Source organism: Vanessa cardui, chromosome 17 (assembly GCF_905220365.1).
Source record: "Vanessa cardui chromosome 17, ilVanCard2.1, whole genome shotgun sequence".
In the NCBI taxonomy this organism is placed as follows: Eukaryota; Metazoa; Arthropoda; class Insecta; order Lepidoptera; family Nymphalidae; genus Vanessa; species Vanessa cardui.
In genome coordinates this window covers 11,370,023-11,392,279 of record NC_061139.1, presented here as the reverse complement: position 1 = coordinate 11,392,279, position 22,257 = coordinate 11,370,023, and the positions used below count along the sequence as shown (strand labels likewise).

Sequence of the window (22,257 nt, the reverse complement as noted above, 5' to 3'; positions counted from 1 at the left end):
TTTCTGATTTATATTTATGATGGACAACTCTTTATAAAATTTAATCACAAAATATAATGTTAATAATTTAGTGTATGTATTTGGTACGTAGATTGGTGGATGCGTCAGTGGAACTGATGGTATATGGTACCCACTGCATAGATATTGGCGGTGGTTCGCTAATCGTCATCAACCATGGAAAATAAGATATAATTTCTTTGTAAAACACAACAATATATAGTATTGTTGTTTGTTAAATATCTGATAAGTGGTACGTACATGTACAATCCTGAACCAATCCCTACCACCACACGAATGACTCTCTATTGTTATTTAAAAAGTTAGTTTATTCGGTAGGTACGGTTTAAGTTACTAAAGCAATCATCATGAAATTATACATGACAGATAAAAATACCAAATAATTTATCTTAGTAAAGTAAGTTAACAGCATGTAAATTTCCCACTGCTGGGTTAAGGCCTTTACTCCCATTAAGGAGAGTGTTTGGAATATATTACAGCACGCTGTTCCAATGCGGGTTTCTGGAATGTACATGTGGCACAATTTTATCGAAATTAGCCACATATAGGTTTCCTCACGATGTTTTCCTTCACCGCTGAGCACGAGATGAATTGTAAACATAAATTAAGCACATATACCCGAAATCATCGGTTAAGATGCACGTGTTCAAACCACTGGGCCATCTCCGCTCAATTTATCTATATACAAACAATTAAATAATTAGGAAAGGTAAAGGCACATTACATGTCGTAGAAATAAAAAAAAAATGTAATACTCACAATGTCAACAGTTATCGGATGCACTCGTTCGACGTGTAAATGGAAACAAAATTTTCCTGCTGTCTTGTAACTTCAATTTGTGATGACAAAGAACAATACTTGCTTACTTCTGAGCACGGCTTGATCACACGCCGTTGCAGAATGATTGCCTTACGTTCCACTTCGATCTTATTTTATATATTATCATGTCTCATTAATGTGTGGATTTTTGTTAGTCTTGTATTGTTTATTGAAGAAATAAGTGTTTCAGTGCAATTTTCGTACACTTACAGAACAAATCAATGCTAAACTTATTATATTCGATGCAAAAACATGTAATACACGCTTGTCGTGTCAATATTATTATTTTAAACTAAGTGTTACTGCGAAGTGCATCTACTTATATAATAATATTAGCAAAAACCTCCAAAACGTGTCAACTTCAAGGTAAAAAATTTACCACCGGTTCGGAAATTAACACCTCGTTTCTGAAAAGAACTGGCGATAGAAAATTAGCGGGAATGTTTTTTTTTTTTTTAAATACAACAATTTTTGTTTTCAGCTATAAATATAATTTTTCACTTGAATAAAGTTTAGTTTAAATTTTTAATTTTGATGTATTTTTTTAATATAATACTTCCTGCTTTGCAGAACAAAAGCTTCACTTTTATATATTAAAGTTTGAAATACATATTGATTTTTCTTAATTTTTTTCACCTTTATTCACACAAAATCATATTTAAATGTAAGATACATTTAAGCTGTGTTAATTTAATTCAATAAATGATGTTTAATGTTTTTCATGGTTATTGTATGGATATGATACAAAGGTGAAATAATCTCGTTAGATTTTGAGTTCAATTACAAATTCAGCAGAGATTAACGGTTCAGTTTAGTTATTTTAAGATTCACGTGTTATAATCACTGAGCTATCTTGGCTCAAAAAATTATGACATGAGTCATTAAAAAAAAAAAAAACGTTAAGATTAATTAGAATTTATTTAATAATATGTTGTCCAAAATGCTACAGCTTCGGGTATAAGTTTCGATTTAAATTATTTTTTATTTAATTACGAACATAAAACCTCAACAAAATAATATTACAGATTATAAATTCGTTGAAACTACACAGATAAAATATCAGACAATGATCAGGGCAAAGCGGCTTACGGTTGCGATGACACGTTCCATAATCAATTCATTGTTTACGTTTAATACAATTGTATTTATTTCTAACCAATCGCTGATAAATATGGATTAATGAATAAGCCGTTTAAACTGTATCATAAAATACACCTAAACTCAGTATAATAATAATTACAAATAGAGTGTATTCGCGTTAAATCTACTAATCTGATTGCTTTATTTGAAATAAAGACTTTCCGAAATGTTTTCACTGAATGAATGGAAAAGTCATACTAATATCAGGAGTCAATAAGATCGACTTGAAAAGACCGCAGTTCAGTTCAAGGGAACAGTCTTTTTGTTCGGGACGTCATATTTATTGCGTAGTAGTAGTTTTTCATTTTGTAGAAAGTTAAGTGTAATTCATATTTGAATAAAAGATGGATTTATGAAAACAATAATCGTAATATGGTAATCACGAAACACAAAACACGCCGCCTTATCGCCTTACATGCTATTTGATATTGGCACAATGTAAATAAGTCGTTTCTAATGTCACTTTAGCGCCAAAGGAAACTATTTTGCGCGGGAAAATGACGCCATTTCCCTGATGTAACTGCGTCGGCCCGCAAAATGATGGCGTATTTGTAGGGTTGCCATATTGAATTTTTTAACAAAGAACGATGGATTACTTTTACAATTTTTCCGGAATACGTATTTTGTCTCTAGGATTAATTTTCTAATTTTTATGATTTAGACACGTTTCTATAATAAAATTTTGCAGCTATTTTTAACATTTCTGATCCATAAATTCAAATTATTTGTAAAAGAAAATAAATATGAAAATGTGAAAATAAAGCGGGAAGCTAATACTTGTTGACTTCCCGGCAGGATACATACATATAAATACATACAACCTATTGTATTTAAGTAACAAAGAGTGACTACTGAATCTCTTGGCGGTTATTGGTAGAATCTACATTACGAACATAGTAGCTTCACTTAATATACCTAGTTTGTAAAATGACGATTCAAAGGTGCTTGTAAAACCTACTTGAATAAAGTATATTTTCATTTGTTTTACTTTGATGAGTGAAGTCCCTGACTCATGAGCTAGACGTAAACCTACATATGTTACAGAAGTCCATAAGTGTCCCATAAAATTAAGTTTTGGCACCATGATGTACAAACATTGTTTCCTTCCAAACGGTTTAAATGAAACTAAATGTTTTGTTTAAAATCTTTAAATATATTTTAAAGCCTCGGATACACTTAACTTCTGTTAAGCTATAGTATAATTATTATTTATTTATAAGGCCAAGAGTTACAACAGCCTGCAAATTTCTCACTGCCGGGCTAAGGCCTCCTCTCTTTTTGAGGAGAAGGTTTGGAACATATTCCACCGCGCTGTGCCAATGCAGGTTCGTGGAACACGTGTGTCAGAATTTCTATGAAATTTGACATATGCGGGTTTCGTCACGATGTTTTGCTTCACTAGCGGCCACGAGATGAATGAATGCCTGGGTTTGAACCTGCGATCATTGGTTAAGATGCACGTGTTCTATCCACTGAGCTATCTCGACTCAAATTATTGTTACCAAGAGACAAATTAATCCAGATAAAGTTTGTGTTTTTGTAACTTAATTTCGTCGATGTTTTTTTTTCTTTATGCTGATACTATAAAAACACGGAATCGGCAAATAAATAATAAAAAAAAAGTTTATAAAACTGTGATAAAAACTCTTGCGTTTTGGATTTATTTGAATTTCGTACGTAAAGTTTGTGCTGCACAAACGAAACAAACTAATAAAAATGAACGAACTGTTAAATCATTTTAGATTTACATTCCATTAACAACAACAACAACAACAGCCTGTAAATTCCCACTGCTGGGCTACAGGCCTTCTCTCCCTTTGAGGAGAAGGTTTGGAATATATTCTACCACGCTGTTCCAATGCGGGTTGGTAGAATACACATGCATAATTTCTATGAAATTTGTCACATGCAGGTTTCCTCACGATGTTTTCCTTCACCGCTGAGCACGAGATGAATTATAAAGAAAAATTAAGCACATGAATCAGCGTTGCTTGCCTGGGTTTGAACCCGCAATCATCGGTTAAGATGCACGCGTTCTAGCCACTGGGCCATCTCGACTCAATATACAATAACTAAAACTTAACCTTTACTTGGTGGTAGGGCTTTGTGCAAGCCCGTCTGGGTAGGTACCACCCACTCATCAGTTATTCTACCGCCAAATAACAATACTTAGTATTGTTGTGTTCCGGTTTGAAGGGTGAGTGAGCCAGTATAACTACAGGCACAAGGGACATAACATCTTAGTTCCCAAGGTTGGTGGCATATTGACGATGTAAGGTAATATATCGTACAGCGTCATTGTCTGTGGGTGGTGACCACTTTCCATCAGGTGGCCCATATGCTCGTCCGCCAAGCTATACAATAAAATAAAAAAAACCCTCCTTAATTCTATGTAATATACATCTATCTATCTAATATACATCTAATATTATAAATATGAGACTATGCCTATTATGCTTTCATATTGGCCGAGGAATTGTCCCGAATTTGATGAAATTTTATACGAAACAAGACTAACCCCAAGGAAGGGCCTTTAATGCCTGATATAAATTTTAAATATTTATACTTCAATGTATTTAAATAAAAAAAAACTAATCCATTAATGTAAACAAAGATCAAAAATATATATTTTTTAAATAATCGTCATCGTGAGAAAATATGCATATGTCTAATTTCAATGTCATTCTTCATCATGTGTATCTACTTCATAATGGAATAATTATGTTCCAAAAATAACTCTCAAAAGGTGATATGGGCCTTATCCCAGAAGTGGGACATATATGTCCACTTCTGGGATGTCAGTGTTAATTATTTTACGTATAAACCTAAAAGTCAGAAAGTCCATTTAAGCTTATTACATCTGCAATGATTATTATCTTACACTCAGCGTTAAGTGCTCCTAACTTAGACGTCTAACACACGCCAACTTTTGTAGTCCGACGGAATTTGCATAATTTTAAAGGTATTTTCATTCGCCATTTTGCATAAGGGATGTTATTATAATAGATTTAACACGACTCGCACGAGTAACATAAAGATTTTTAATTTAAAATAGGTAGGCAGACTGACGAATGGTCCACCTCTTGGTAAGAGGTGACCACAGTCTATAGACTACTATCTATAGACTGTGGTCACCTCTTATTCTCCTATACCTCTTATCTCATTGCAAGAAATATTGACGATCTTTTACAACGCCATTGTGCGAACAATCTTTGGAACTAAGATGTAAGGTCCCTAGTGCTCAATACTTACTCATCTTTCATTGAAACACACCAATATTACGAGTGGCTTTTTGGTGATTACAGTATGTAATATGTCAGTCGTACTTGTGTCATGATATAGGCACAAAGTCACAGTATGTCACAGCTACAAAGGGAACCATTGAAAATCACTTATGGAATCTAATTTGGAAACTGAATGGTACGTCTATTTAGGACACGATTACTTAATTATAATTTTTTTTTCTTCGTGTTGTTATTTCTTTTGTTTAGATTATCTAATGTATACTGTATCTATTTTATTGTTAGATGTGAGAATAGTATGTTTTTGTTACTCGTGCCTCAAATAAACTTTTTCTTCTCTTTTCTTCTTATTGAAGTTAAACCGCTTTCCCTGAGTCAAATAACTTACCCCGGCTAGGTAGAACAAAGTCCTACAACCACGTATCCATATTGGTAGATTGTTACAATGGCAGATCCAAATCTCTTTAAGAGGACTGGAAGAAATGGGACCAAAAAATTGGGACGTTTCAGCATTTTTCTATAAACTTAGTTATGCATAAATTGTAATGGTTTAATATGACAAATTCAAATAAACTTCAAATCACTTTTAGTATGTTTTAAAAGTGCGCTAAACCATTACCCAACGAGGCAATCACTTCGTATCGCGGGCTTTATACCCGAACATAAAGTACCAATTTGGACTCACAGCAATAATGTCCGGCCATTTCGTTCTGTAAAGTTTTATTGGGACAAAGTAGCTTGTACGGAGACAAATTGTAAAAACTTCAGCGTATTAAAATGGAACATAGTGTGCATAATGTTTTTTATTTAAACCGTAATATACAAGATAAGGAATCCAATCTATACAGAGATTCATACTACATATGTATATAATGTTTTTTTGGTGCGTCAATCACGTGAAAACTATTGACCGTATAGGTGTGGGACTATCACCAATCGAAGGGATTATAATTTTCTTATTTACTGGGTAAGTTAGATCGTCAGTCAGCATTATACAACCGATCATTATGAAATATTGCATACAGGTTGCCAGGAGAGTAGTAAAGGTTATGTTACACCCACCCCTATCACGATGGTAAAGCCGCAGACGAGAATTAGTACTGAATACAAAGAACTTGTAATTCTCAACTGGGCTAAAATTCCAGAAATAATAAGCTTTTTGTATGTTGGCACCTTTATCATACAAGAAGTTTAGTATTTATTGAGCGAAACGAGCAGAAGACTCACCTGATGGAAAGTGACCACCTTCGCTCATGAAAACCCGCAACACCGGGGTCTTGCAGGTGCGTTGCCAGCCTTTAAGGAAGGAGTATCCAGTTTTCTTGAAGGATCCCAAGTGATATCGGTTTGGAAAAACCATTGAAATTCAACAAGTGAAAGTTTCCTTAATTTTTTTCCTTTAGCACCGAGCCTGTGTTGAATTATAATATATTATACTATAAGTGTAATATAGATTTTGATTTTGACAAACTTAAATCAATAAACTCTCGACATATTTATAGCCACGTAACCGTATTCTGTAACAAAGAATTCGAAAAACGAGCCTGAAATGTCAGGTTGTGATATCCACATATCTAAATGTTGTATCGCTGTAAGTCGGTTTCACGAGTGAGATACGAGGTGAATTGTAACAGAATCACACTGGTGAATACATTTTTCAAGTTGGTATTATTTCACTGGTGACAAAATGGCTGCTTTATTTTTCGCCCTGAGAATCGGATTTGCAGTTCGACGGTGAAATACTACTGACATTCTCGCCAGCATTCCTCACGTTCATTATTTGTTGCGACTTTATGTGTATATCTAAATCAGTGTAAGATCTTACCATTTATTTATTTACTAGCGTCCCGTCCCGGCTTTGCACGGGTGAGCATAAGTTTTTTTAAATATTTTTTGTTGCGTTTTTAAGACTTGTTTAACAATTGTTCTGCTTCAACTTACATGCACAAAAACCTTAATAAATTATATACCTAAACTTTCCTCACGAATCCCTATGATTTTAACAAGAAGTTAGGTTTTGTAATTACTTTGAATGCAATGAATTTGTTTCAAATATATTCACGCGAATGTTTTGTATGATAACTAGGCTACATAACATAGTAGTTTATGGAAAACACACGCATGATACTTCTAGCCAGCTATACTATTGGACACCTTGAAACAAGAGTATTTGTTGAAATTTCCAATTTTCTAATATATATGACTAGATTCATGTTATAAGCAGTAATAATATGAAACGAGACAGTCTGGTCTACACATAACGTTATATCGTGGAAGTAAATTTCTCTTACACCTTGGCTCAAATTTTGTATTGAATTTTGCCAATTTGGCTACTGATTTTCTTGTCGGTTCTTCTCAGTATAATTTATATTTCAAACTGTTGATAGTTTTTTGGTTTAAGTGCTTGTATAATCCCATTGGTAAAAAATATATTTTAATTAGATTTGTTTCTTTTTAAAAAAAAAAGGAATAGTTAAAGACTTTTTTTTATGTGTTCAAAAAATATATCAATATAAATTATGGGAGCGACGCGGAGCAAGTTTGCCTTGCTACTATATACTTATGTGAATATACTTTACAAAATTACTGATTTGACAATCATATTTACTGATAACTGAACGTATACAAGCAACCATTTTCTAATTTGTCTTAATGATAAGTAATGTCTGGACAAATTCTTGAGAGCATAGTTTAAAACTAAGATATATAATGTTCCACCTAATAGAATAACTTTTTCAAATCAAATCCGTGGTCTTAAAATTACGATTGTTTTTCGGGCCATAATGGAAACCCAAAGCAACATTCTTGCTCGAAATATGCTAGTTAAGCATTTACTAGGAATAAATTGTCTTTACATTTTGAGATAACTATTTGCTTCATTAAAAGTTTTTAAAGTATGGAAAATTATTGAAGATATATAAAACCTAGATGAAAACCCGGCATCGCTCTGGAAAAATAAATAAAACTAATCATTTATTAATAATAATTTATTGTAGATGAGTTTGGAATTATTATTTGCAACTCACTTACTGAACGCACCCGTAAACGTCAAACATAGCCGCTCGTTGAACTGTCATGTCATTGAATTTTATAGATTTAGTATACATAGTAAATGTTGCATTTTAACGATCCATAAAATAGGATAGGTTTCGATCGGGTCTATTGTAGACCTGCATGGAATTATTATATATTATATAATTGTTGACGGCATAAGGTGTATGGCAAAACTCTGTTGAGTTATATTGATGCATGAGGCTATTCGTCACAAGCATAAATATAACTTTAAACCTTTTCTAATAAGTAAAAAATGAAATAAATAGCTGTTGTTCTAACTCAGAATCACAACTTGCTACTTTGAGAAGGCAAATTTCAACTATATAACTTTTAGCTTGGATTAAATAATAATGGCGCCATTTTATATTCACGTTCAGAAACAATTCTCAATTAGATGATAGTTATCCGAATGAATGGTATTGAAACCGCATTTTGCTATAAAAAACAAAGTTAATAAAAACCTGTACCGCAATTCGCCGCGACTCGTAACTACCACACCCGTAAATCCTCAACACAGAACGATGCACTCAATTCTGATTATGGTCGCAACGTCACGTCCCAACTGTTGTTTGCTTTCCATACACGGGTTTGTTATTCATCACGAACAATATTGAACTATAATTATTTTTCACCGCTAATTTATAAGTTTACTTTCTCATATAATATTTATTATCATTACATAATATAAAACAAAGTCGCTCACTGCTGTCTGTCCATATGTGTGCAGCGGATATGAACAATATAGTAATGAAACACTGACAATAATTTTAGAAGATTCTAATGTGACGTCGTAAATACACATATTCTGTAGTATATTTAGTATCAGTATTGCTCCTGTGCGAAACGGGCGCGGGACGCTAGTTATATTATTAAAGAATGTAACTAGCGACCCGCCTTCAGTCCTTATAGCTATATAAAATAAGAATTTTAAATAGTTACCGGACAAATTATGATCGCGTTGAAAGTTGTCAAAAATGCTGGCAGTATTTCCGCGTTGGACCGATATTTCGAATCTCTGTTCAAAAAAGGAACATCCCTCCTGTCATCAGTGGAGGCAATAAGGCGAAGTGTTATATTTTTTATAAAGCTTTTTGCACTATTACTCCAAGATACAAATGTTTCAAAAGCAAATGGGATAAAAATATAATTTGGAATAAGGATAAATTGGATCGCTTCGGCTTTTTCCGCAGAATATAATAATAATACATATATCAGACGGCTTCCATGTTCGAGTAGTGTGTACAACGGTTATCATGGGTATGGGACTTCGAGGTCCCGGATTCGAATCCCGGCCAAGTCGATTTAGAAAAAGTACATTAGCTGTCTTGGGACTGGGTGTTAGTGGTGCCGTCGTTGCTTCTGATTTTCCATAATAAAAATGCTTTAGTTACATTGGGACTAGAGTAATGTATGTGATGTTGTCCAATAAATAAAATATTGTCTACCAAATGTTAGAGATGGCGACTTAAAATACAAATCTAGTGACATAGAACGAACAGCATATCAATTATTAGGCGCTCCAACCAATATAACAAGCGCCCATATCGTGTTGAATTCGGCCAATCAGTAAATGTATTCACCGTGTTCAGTATTTAATTTGGTCACTTGCTTCATTAGCTTATTTATTTATTTCAACAGTTTTAGTATTACCCATTAATAACAGAGCCGTCTCAAGCTTTGCTGGGGCCCTTGGTCACCTTTTAATTTGGGGTCTTTTTGGTATATTGACAACGATGTACAAATAATGTATAAACCACCGATAATTTATATACCTCGAAGATTTATGCCATGTATAAATTTTCAGGGCCCCTTCAGGATGGGGGCCTTGATTACGTGTCCCGTGTGCCCTTATAGTAAAGACTGATTAATCGTCGCCAATTATTTTCAATAGGATGTTAATTTAATTGGAATGTTAATTTATTGGCAGAGGATATTAATTGAACGCAATCAAAGTGTTAAATGACACATATCAACAGTTTAGAAATAAATAAATACATGAATTGAATAAATAAAACGTCAAGATTAAAGGAAAGCGTTACGCAAGGAAACCGACGCCATTTCCCTGATGAAACTGCCGGTTTGTAGAATACGGCTCATATTTGTAGACTTTATCTGAAATGTTAGACAAACCGATTTTATTCCCCCGTTGCCCCGATCCAATTTATACTTATACTTGCTCCGTCCCGGCTTCACTTGGGTACAATAAGGGTCAACATACGTTTATACAAGTTTTAGATTGAAGTAAAACTGTAATACTAAATAAAAATGATAATGTTTTATTTTTTTCCCGCTAAGAAAATTGAAGGAACTTTCGGTAGTGAAAAATAAAGAATCGTATTGAACAAAACGTAATATATTTAAGAAATATTCTTCAATATTCTGACATTTTAGTAGTAGCTACCTTAATCACGGCTGTTCTACTATAGTAGGTAAGCTTGTGTAATATGACAAACCTTACTCTTTCTCTGTTCGTCGTAATCATTCTGTTTATTGGTGAAAACCGCATTAAAATCCGTTGCGTGGTTTTAAAAGACATCTAGACTTTGTTTTATACTATAAAGGCAATCATACATACTAGAAATTTAATGCTGTACATATGAATACATGAACGCACCCGCGAGCCCCCAGGTGTAGCAGATGTCCATGGGCGGTGGTGATCCATTTCGATCAGGTGAGTCTCCTGCTCTTTTGTCCCCTATAACATACAAAAACGTCGTATAGATACCGCATACAGCGCTACTCAGTGCTTTTGATTTCCAATATGAAGAGCGAACAAGTCAGTTTAGTCACAGGTAAGGTGGTAATTTTTAGTTCCTTATGTTATTGGCATACAGTTCCAATGCATATGGATTATGGTGACCACTTGGATGGTATCCAACCGAAATATAGGGTTCAAATTGGTAATCCTTATTTTTCATATGTATTTTTTGTGTCTAAAATTCATACTTTACTTGACGACGAAGTAAAATATCAGGAAAATACATTCTCAAAGAAAATTTGAACATGCATTGATTAAAATATGGCTAGCTCTAAATTTAAAGATGGGGTATTTTCTCAGACAGACCGGCAAATGGGTATCTGATGGTTTGTAACATTACCCTTATATATTGGAGTCGTAACAAGTTTTAACCAGTTCCTAGAACAAAAATGCGACATCTCACATCACCCTATGGAATTTCGATGTTAATAGCGACCCGGCCCGGCTTCACAAGGTTGCAATGCTCATACTAAATATACTGCAGAATGTCTTAAAATGGTAACAGCTGTGCAGTCATTCTCTACTATATTGTGCGACGTCAGCTTAGCTGACGTCACGCGTGTCAGGGTTTCCATCTTTAACCATCCTCGGTGGTATTAAATTAAACTCAGGAAATAATCTTCTCTGATTCGTCGATCCGTCAGCGCGATCGGACCGCCTCATATTCCATGAGGCGGTCCGATCGCGCCGACGGCTCGAACAAGCCTGTCAATACCGGCGGGCGCTTGGTCTTTTATAACAAAAATGGTGGGTAGACTTATTCACTCAACATAACACCTGTTTACAATCACTAAAATATTTCAGACTAATTTAACATTTCACAATTCACTAAAAATTATTAATTTAACAATCAAACAGTTTTAAATCGTGTTTTTCTTAAATTCGACATATACATATAAAAAATCCTCTTGAAATAATCTATCTATTTAAAAAAAACCGCTTCAAAATCCGTTGTGTAACTTTAAGGATCTAAGCATACATAGGGACAGACAGCAGTAGGCGTAACTTTGTTTTATACTATGTAATGATGTTTCTTGTGCCTGTATTTAGACTGGCTCACTAACTCTCTAACCCGGAACACAACACTTCTGAGTGTTGTTCTTTAATTTACAGGAAGTTACTTCTTTTATATATAAATTTAAAAAAAAATGTTTTGCGAATTTTCATAAGTGAAATGCTTTAAAATAAACAAATCCAATTAATTAACAAGCTCTATATAATAAAAGGATTCTTCGAAATAGGTATTTTCCACGTGGTAGGTACGTATTGGAATGCAAACGATGCGTGATAAATTGGTTCCGTAGTCTAAAGGAGTGCAATAATTGGATCTACTAGTTAAACTGGTAGCAAAGCGGTTAATTATCTAATCGCTACATACAATTTTATTATATAGCATATTCTAATAGGCTAAGTAGGCTGGAGTCTAGGGCGCCAGATTTATAGGGGCGGCAAATTTAGCCCTAATTTGTTATTATATTACAGAAATTAAAAAAAAGAACTTATAATTATATGTATACATATTACGTCCGTAATCCGTATAATCGTCACTAGATAGCGGGTTGAAAAAATAATTTAGTAACTGACAGAAATATCACCTAGTTTACAATCCAAACAAATTATAAAGCTTGCAAAAAAAGTAGGGGCGGCAAAAATTTAATAGCCTACTAGCCTACTAGCGGCAGATTTGTAAATCCGGCACTGTGTATTCCATATCGTTTGCTAAGAGTATAGCTGTACTTACTGTGCGTTACCAACTGATTTTTATTAATATATGTATGTCAGTAGCATCAGATAAATAAATACTTTGATTGTAATCACTTAGTTGAAAGACCTGATTCTGGATGGTCTGTGAGGTCAAAATCTTTGTCATGTCGTGTTAGAAAAAACAAAGAATGACAGCTGTCAAGAAGATGACAGATGGTGTCGCGGCTTATAATATTGTAAAAATCAATACACGATCGATTGATATCGATTTGATGTATTATTTCGTGAATATGCAAGACGAAGATGATGACACCGAACCGAACAATATTGCTCGTCATATATTTATTCATGATATACTTAACTACTTTTGTCCACTTGTATTTTACTTCCAAAGTTCCGATTAAATCTTCGTCAACATTTGAAACGCAATTTTTCAAAAATCCGTAGTAAATATAGTATATATAAGCTTTCTATCAATGATATTGCATCACACATCACATAACATTAATTAATGTCACTATATTAATTCCAATCGATACCTATATTATTTATCCGCTTATTGTATATAATTATATCCCTTTACCGCCCATCCACGAATATAGCTTTCTTTCGCCTGCCCGTTCAAAATCCATCGCCTTTTGTTTTTCTCGTACCAGGCAGTACCAGCTCGCCGCACCACGCCACGAGAGGAAGTGACGGGAGTCCCACAATACGGTATCGATAACCGAATCAATATACATACTAAGAAATGTTATTTCAAATAAAGACGTATTTAAAAATTAAAGCCGTACTAAATATTATTATTTCAATTCAAATTATATAAGTATATTTCAAAAATCATGACAAATGTTGTTTGTATCACTTTTGTCCTCTTGTAGTCCAAATCCTCCAAATTGGTGTAAACCGATATTACTCATTAGCGTAGTAACCGGGAATAATACTACGCGTATTTAAATGATAATCAATAAAATTCGCCGATAAATTGCGTTTAATAACTAAATAATTGACTCACTAGGTTTTTTCTAAAAAGAAACTCGAAACTCACCGCGGGATCGAACGTGAAATGTTGGAATTTGATGTGTCAGAAGTGACATTGACTATATTATTAATTATAGAATACAGACTCACAGAGTTCTTTAAGCGTTAATAGCGCGATGGTTTACGGGCCGCCTAGCGGTGGAAAAGTCTCAGGATCATTCCTGAACTCTTGAGCCTACAAGGAAGTAGTAGGATGAGGAGGAGGAGGTAAATAGGAATACTAGAAAGGTCTTGATTAATATGGGGCATTGCTGGTATTCTTTTTGTTTTAAGTGCACTCCATACGTACCCAAATGTATCACCGTAATTCGGCTAACAACACTTCAGTAGCATACTAAGTTACTCCCATGATGCTAATATTGAAATTTTTTATCATCAATGTAAATAAAATCGCTAAGCAAAGCAACTTCCATCCATCAGCCCATTTCCGTCCACTGCTGGACATAGGCCTCTTCCATTGCTCGCCACTGAGATCGTTCTTGGGCTACTCGCATCCAGCTCCTGCCAGCCGTCTTGCGTAAGTCGTCACACCACCGTGCCCGAGGACGTCCTACACTACGTTTGCCGAGACGCGGTCTCCACTCTAGCACACGTTTCCCCCAACGGTTATCGGTTCTGCGACAAATATGGCCAGCCTACTGCCCCTTCAGCTTACTAATCCGGTGGGCTATGTCGATGACTTTGGTTCTCTGGCAAAAAAAAAGCAAAGCAACTTGATCAGACTAAATTCGTAACGAAATGAAAAACAAATTGTTTCATATTTACAAGGAGAAATAATAATTTATACTTCGCTTAATTTTCATAGCTCGTACTTTCGTAATGGTCAATCGCGAAGTCGAACTTCTTAAAATTTAATTTGCTACAAAGATATTTGGTTGTAAATTACGAGACCCTTCGAATATTTCGAACTTTTTCAGAGTTCGTCTTCAACTTACGAGGAGCTATTTATTCCTATTTTTCGTTCTTAATTAATATTTTCAAATAAATTGTAATAAATAACTGAAATAAATGGTTAATGCCTTATCATATCTGTTTGGGATTAAATTCTATATGATTTAACTAGTGCTCGTGTTTTAAGGTGTTGGTTGTCATGTCAGGCAAAAAAGTAGCCTATCTTCTTTTTTGGAATTCTAGTTTGCTTCATTCAAAATTTCATCAAATTCGGTTCAGCAGTTTGGTCCTGAGAGACGGACAGACCGTTAAAATTGACATAAATGTGTTTTTCCTTTTACTTGATAGCGCTGCAGAACATCAACTCATGACCTGTAATTGATCGTCATGACAATTAATTAATAATCGATCTCGGATAATATTTTAGCACGAGTAACATTGTGTATTATTTTATGAATAAGTTTTAAGTCGTTGCAATGTGTACATTAGATCTATTCATACAAATGTGTGCCTCTCCACGTGGAAATATACCCGTTTTAATAAAAAAGAAACTCGTGAAATCCAATCTTATTCGTATTTTTGTTGACTTACTTTTATGTGTTTTATACACACTAAGATATCTTGTAAGTACGAGCATTGCTCATACTAATGCACACAGATACTAATTTAACGCGAGGCTTGACTTAATAGATCTAATTTACAATTATATAGCATCTAAGATGTGTTACTGATAATAATAAATAATGACTAATCATAACTGCTGAAGTTAAGCGCAGAACAAATGGCTTAACTCCGAAGAGTGTCAACACTGCCAATACCCAACATCAAATATTTTAGCTCGACCAGGAATTGGATCCCAGAACTTCAAAATTTCAGTCTTATGGGCTTAGTACATACATAAAAAATAACAACAATTTTATACCACATTTCGTCTGTTAATTATATAAGTTCATTAAAACTTACAGCATAAAACAAATTTAAATATTATTACATGAATTTTGTAACAAATTATTACGAAATTACCAAGTAAAATGAACGACTAATAAGTTACGGAACCCTTGTCGGCCTAACATCTAAACTTTGCTATTTTCTTTAATATCACGAGACAAATTCTCAGCTAATACAGTCACGTAGTAGTGACCCTTAATATTGTCAACGGTTGTGGGTTTTTTATTAAAAAGGTCTGAAAATATGCGGAAAATTCTTATGGAATATAATAAATATATATTATACTCTTTGGTAGGGCTTAACAATGAAGAATGTACCTGCCATGCACAAATATAAAAGTAATATTGATTATAACTTCGCAAACATATATCACAAATCTTATTGATACACTTGTATTTACTAAAACATTTAGGTATAGTAAGACACAAATTAGATGTCGCATCGGAAAATGCAATAGAATGAAAATAAAACCGATTACTGCCGATTTACACAACCAACAGAAATAGCTCCCTATCGCGCCATTCGACGCTATTCGTCGCTATAGATTCACGCGTCAGAGAAAGCAAGTGCATGTATATCGACGCGTCAAATTGACGAATATATTAGGTCATATGATATTACTAGTTATTACGTTTGTGCAAAGATCATATTCGCGTGAGAAATAAATATTGATAATTTGGGATAGCGTACTTAATTCGGATGTTATAGGTTTTACGAATTTTGCCGATGCGACATCTAAGTTGTGTCGTACTATTCCTACTATTATTAAGGAAAGTATTTTAAAATAGCAACAGTTCTCTTGTATGGCAATTGCTATTATTTTTTTGTAGGAGTAAACGTAACTTTTTTTTATATAATTATTATTATCTCGTTTATTCATTACAAAATCAGATATAAGTTTATACCTATTTAGCTTAGATTGGAATTAAGAAATAATAATGACAGCGCCTTGAGTACAATTGCAAAGGAAAATAGTTAAATTTACTTTAGCGGATATATTTTTCATAATTTTTTGATTGCATCCCTAATTCGTTGCTGCTATTTTTTAAATTCAAAAATATATAGTTTGATAATATTAAATATGTGAAATTATGTGTCAATTAAATTAATTTTACGTTAACATAAATATGTGTATGTCATACTTCCTTTAAGCATTTAGTTACGGATAATGTACTGTAATGGGATGTAACCACAGAATCCTCGCAAGTTGTATCATTCAATTTTACGACAATATTTTCTATGGAATACTATGTGGAGGTAATGTGATATTTCAAGGTTCTTTTTACTTAGGTACCCATAAGAATAGATATATGTATAATACCTGTGTTTGCGTACATACTTGTAAAATTTTTTCTGCATTTTTTTATGACAGGTGGCACACGAGAAGGTGAGGCACCTGGTGACTGCCACCTCCCATGGACATTCGTAACACCGGGGGGCTTGCAGGTGCGTTGTCGGCCTTTAAGGAAGGAGTACGCTCTTTCTTGAAGGCTCCCATGCCGTATTTGGTATATATATATCACACACACAACTTCCTTTTAAAAAAAAAGCGGGAGATTCGTAGTTGACACATTTAGATCGCAAATATAATTATTACGGTGTAATGTGATAATTGATGGTTATTTGTGTTGTAGACTAAATGTTTTTCTATTGTGGTATATTTTAGAAGTTAACCTAGTTTGTTAGTTAGCTGGTCTCCTTTTAGACGTCACCGTGGCCCAAATTGGTCAGGGCGACGGTATAATATTCTTATTTATATGATTGTTTACTGATTTGTCATGTTATTTGAAACAACTCATTTAAATTTAAAATACAAAAAATGTTAGAAGTATGTATTTTATATTTGAAGTATTTTTAAATAATAATACATGTGGGTTAAAATTTACATAAAAAAATATAATAGAAGGTCAAAAAATAATGAAAGAAATATGAACTTTTTCATTATTTTTCATTGTATTGTATTATTTGTGATGAAATACAAACGTGTATGTTTCCCATTAAATCATCAGTAGACAATAAAAATTGTGAACATATTGTAATATTGAAGAAATAAACTATGTTATATCATTAAAATCATTTAAATTATGAGCCTATCTCGATGTCAATCGATCTCCATTTAAGATCGGGGTTGCCATTCCAAGCCAAACGCAAGATATTTTATATTAAGATTATATTCTGTATATTCCTCTTTCAATTTCATCAAAGCAAATTCAACAAGAACGGTTAAAGTTCAGAGTATAAACTGTCAAATTCCATCTGTCACTTAGAATTTCTAAACGGAAAAAAATCATCTAATTTTTACTGGCCTGATATGATACGAAGATCTCACAATCATCAGCCATATAAATTAACCGCTACACTCACGAGCCTCTCAAAATATCTCCATGTGAATACTTTTCAACCGACTTCCAAAAGGAGGAGGTTATCAATTCGTCTGTATTTTTTTTTTTTCTTTTTTTATGTTTGTTACCTCATAACTTTTCATTGGGTGGACCGATTTTGATAATTTTTTTTTGTTTGAAAGGTAGTGCTTCCCGTGGGGTCCCATTTTTTTATTTTTTTTTTCCGATGATGGTATCCATGTGAAAACGACATAAGTCTTAAATTTGCATTATGTATATGCGCGACAAATAGGTGAATAACTGAAAATCACGTTAACCAATTTTGATAATTCTTTTTTTATTATAAAATATATACTTCAAGGGTAATTTGGTGAAAGTTTGGTAAGGTTCTGAGCACAGGATCCATGACAAAGTAACGGAACGGAAGGGAACGGAACAATTCTGAGGAGCACGTTAGCGATACTCAGTCGAATCTTTTATTTATAGGTTATTTGGATATTTGAGTCACCTTCCGTAATGTGGTTATGTTTATGTAATTATCATAGTCGAATATTATAATCAACTAGCTACCCACCCCGGCTTCGCACGGGTGCAATACTGATACTAAATATACTACACAATTTGTGTATTTACGACATCACATCGCAAACTTCTAAAATTATCAGTGTTTCTTTACTATATTGTTCATGTATTATATACACAAACCTTCCCCTTGAATCAAACTATCTTTTAAAAAAAAACCGCATCAAAATCCGTTGCGTAGATTTAAAGATATAGGGACAGAGAAAGCGACTTTGTTTTATACTATGTAGTGATGGAACTCCTATACGGCTCGCAGTTAGGGTGCGATATGGGGCAGAATTTCTTACTATCTTTGATCAAATTTTGTGTATGTGATGTCATATGATGTACGAAATATAGTTGGTCTTTTTCAAAGTTTTTTTGCTGAGTTCGATTACAGCTCTTTCGAGGGATCCTTGTAGTTTACGCCGCGTGACGTAATTAATCCGCATTTTCGAAAGTCTATTTTTGCTTTATTCGCAAGTTTCCTTTGAAATTGTCCTCGAAGTAGTTTCTGACTCATATAAACGGAACGCCTAATCTATCCATATTAAAAAAAATTAGTTAGTCAACATCAGCTTCACTTAAAATCAAAAAATAAATAAAAATTTTAACAAAAAGAAAAACCGACTTCAAACAAAACACTATTTTAAAACAAATGAATATGCACGAAAAAGTAATAAAAATAATTGCGTATTCAACATATTTTTTAGAGTCTTCCTAAGTTAAATGAAATGAAAAATATTAGACTACTTAAAAGTCGATTAACGATTATATCATGTAGTTATAGTTATTGTTATATTTGGAGTCGGTGTCAGCCAATAAAACCCTACAGTATATCTATCAAAAAACAATACGAGAATACTTTAACAAATATGTTTTTTACAAATTACCTTTTACACAATAATATCCTGGATCAATCAAGGGACTCGTATCGCTTCTTTCTTTTGATTGTTGGGGCAAGGGCACCGTGGCTGACACCGGCTCCAAATATAACAATAATTATAACTACATGATATAATCGTTAATCGACTTTTAAGTAGTCTAATATTTTTCATTTCATTTAACTTAGGAAGACTCTAAAAAATATGTTGAATACGCAATTATTTTTATTACTTTTTCGTGCATATTCATTTGTTTTAAAATAGTGTTTTGTTTGAAGTCGGTTTTTCTTTTTGTTAAAATTTTTATTTATTTTTTGTAAATCTTTTATTTAATGTATAGTTGACAATAATAGAGCCGAGATGGCTCGGCGTAATCGATGAATGCGGGTTTGAACTCAGGCAAGCACCACTATATATATATATATATATATGTGTGCTTAATTTGTGTTTATAATTCATCTCGTGCTCGGCCGTGAAGGAAAACTTCGTGAGGAAACCTGCATGTGTCTAATTTCATCGGAATTCTGCCACATGTGCATTCCACCAACCTGCAATGGATCAGCGTGGTGGAATATGTTCCAAACCTTCTCCTTAATGGGAGAGAAGGCCTTAGCCCACCAGTGGGTAATTTACAGGCTGTTACTGACAATAAATTATTTCGTTTTATAATGAATGAATGAAAGAATGAATGAATGGATGTAAGAAATAAAACACAACTTGTAATTAAAAACATTGAACGCTATATTCAATAGTCTAGAAACATTCAAAGACCTAATCAAACAGTCTAGACATAAAAACAATCTTGTTTTATATTACAATTATACTAATTAAATTTGTAAAGAACAAAACAAGTTTAATTAAAATATTGCTTAACTGCAAACTATATCTATTAGCCAAATCCATTTACAATATTCATAAAAAAAAACATTTATTTACTGTGGAATTGTTGTCAGACAAAACTATTGTGTACAAATGCTGGTTTTATTCCATTCTCAAATGTTGTGGTGTAAATAACAATAATAAAAAAAAACGGGCTGAAAACATCAGTGCTTTGTCCTATTACTTAATATTAAAAAAAAAAACCAACAAACCAAATATAATGAATCGTTATTTTTTATATGAAATAAATTTATTTATGGTAGATGAATTTTGATTTCTTAAATTACATAATTTTACTTTTAGTAAAATAAAAGTTACTATTAATGAAACATTCTTTTAAATATAATAATAACTTTTATTCGGTAATTAAAGCTAAGTAATTTAAAGCTTTATATCGACTTATGATAAATAATTGAAATAATATGTAATGATTATTTAAATTATAAAACGATCTGTTTCCGTAAAACGTTTTTAAATTTTTACTAAACTTTTTTTGTATTTCTCGAATTTGATCAAATTTGAAGTGATTATTTTTCCCAAATAATTTTTTGGAAACGTCTACTTCGAAACAGTATAACATTTGACATTTCAAACTTAGAGTAGCATCATTTATAATACTTTTAATAACTTATTCAACCACATATTACAAACTAAGCGAAACAGAAAAATTAAGCTGGTCAATATATTAACGATTGAAATTTTAAATGCTCATTTATAACATCGTTCCTGATAAACATTACTTGTAATATAATTATTTAATTAATGTTGATAATTTCAAACGATATATTGACCAGTTAAAAATAAACTATTTAATTGCGTCTGTAATGATAAATATATATTTAAGTGACATAAGCGACATTTACCATTTTATTAATAAACGTACAAAAATCTAATCTAACAGCGAAATGGACGAGAAACTAACTATGGACCTTCGTATCAATTAGTATTGTCCATCATTGTGCATTTCATTTTTTATACATTACGTATTAATATCACAAATAAAAAACATCGACTATTTAATTAAAAATCATTTATCTAAATTTCAATATTCAATAAAAATGCCTTTGCTAAGTTTGAGCACATCGAATTTACCGAAAGTTACTTAACAATTATTTTGGTATTTACATAGCATACCTTAATGCCTCTATATTAGAAAAAAAATCGTGAAATAAACTTTAATCCTATTTTCTGTATATGAAAACACACATTTAGCTACTTTATGCTCGTCTTGTACATAAATTTCTGTAAATAGAAACCCTTATAGATACTTCTGTCTTATTAAATGTTTTATGATATCCTGTGATTGTGAGAATGAGCGTCGATTGCCTTTCTAAATTCCAATCTCTAGTCTCGTCTATATCCATTACCAAAATGATCTATTTAAACATTATCACAGGCTTTTCACGCTCCTAACCCTGAGGGTTTATTTCATTGCACCTTAGTTCCAACGAATCTTATAGGAATTTCCTTACGCCTTACAATTTTAGTTAAACGAACTCGGTTCCAATTAGACTAAAGATATTATACCCAACTTATCTATATTCATCCTTGAAATTATTTTTTCGTTTTAATAAATTTCGTATATAATAGAACACTGTAAATTTTTTTCAACTTTTAAATAAAGTCTTTCGTATATTTCATCGCATTAAATAGAAGGTTGCGGTGCAACACGTGGTCGGGGGTTCAACAAGGCGCATCATTAGGCCCGATACTGTTCCTTATTCATATCATTGGAACAAATTGTTTTTATTTCCAAAAGGGGGTAGAAAGATGTCTGAAGGGCGGTGGTCGCCTAGCAGTCGTGCGGCCACCTTGAAGGGTGGCCGGCTACGGATCACATGACGCAACAGCTTTTCGCCCGTCCTTTCAGCTCAGCTTTCAAGTCACGCTTGCTCTTACTACGTCCGACTTGCTTCTGTTAAAATAAAAGTCAATATAAGAAAACAATACTATTACAGTTAAATTAACTTTAAGTTAGC

At 33.0% G+C, this 22,257-nt stretch overlaps 2 protein-coding genes across 3 annotated transcripts in view; both read right to left on the bottom strand.

Annotated features, from left to right (window-relative positions):
• The window catches only part of LOC124536852 (lysozyme-like), a 30,312-nt gene extending 29,408 nt beyond the window's left edge, over positions 1-904 (bottom strand). Inside the window, exon 1 of the mRNA XM_047113491.1 lies at positions 778-904. The gene's annotated coding sequence lies outside the window, so the exon portion shown is untranslated. The remainder of the gene's footprint in view (positions 1-777) is intronic.
• Positions 905-20,122: 19,218 nt separating this feature from the next.
• LOC124536899 (rho-related GTP-binding protein RhoN-like) overlaps positions 20,123-22,257 on the bottom strand; it is a 158,993-nt gene continuing 156,858 nt past the window's right edge. For both annotated transcript variants that reach the window (XM_047113555.1, XM_047113556.1), the window contains one exon: positions 20,123-22,193. In XM_047113555.1, the coding sequence (XP_046969511.1) occupies positions 22,113-22,193 (81 nt within the window). In that variant the 3' untranslated portion in view covers positions 20,123-22,112. The remainder of the gene's footprint in view (positions 22,194-22,257) is intronic.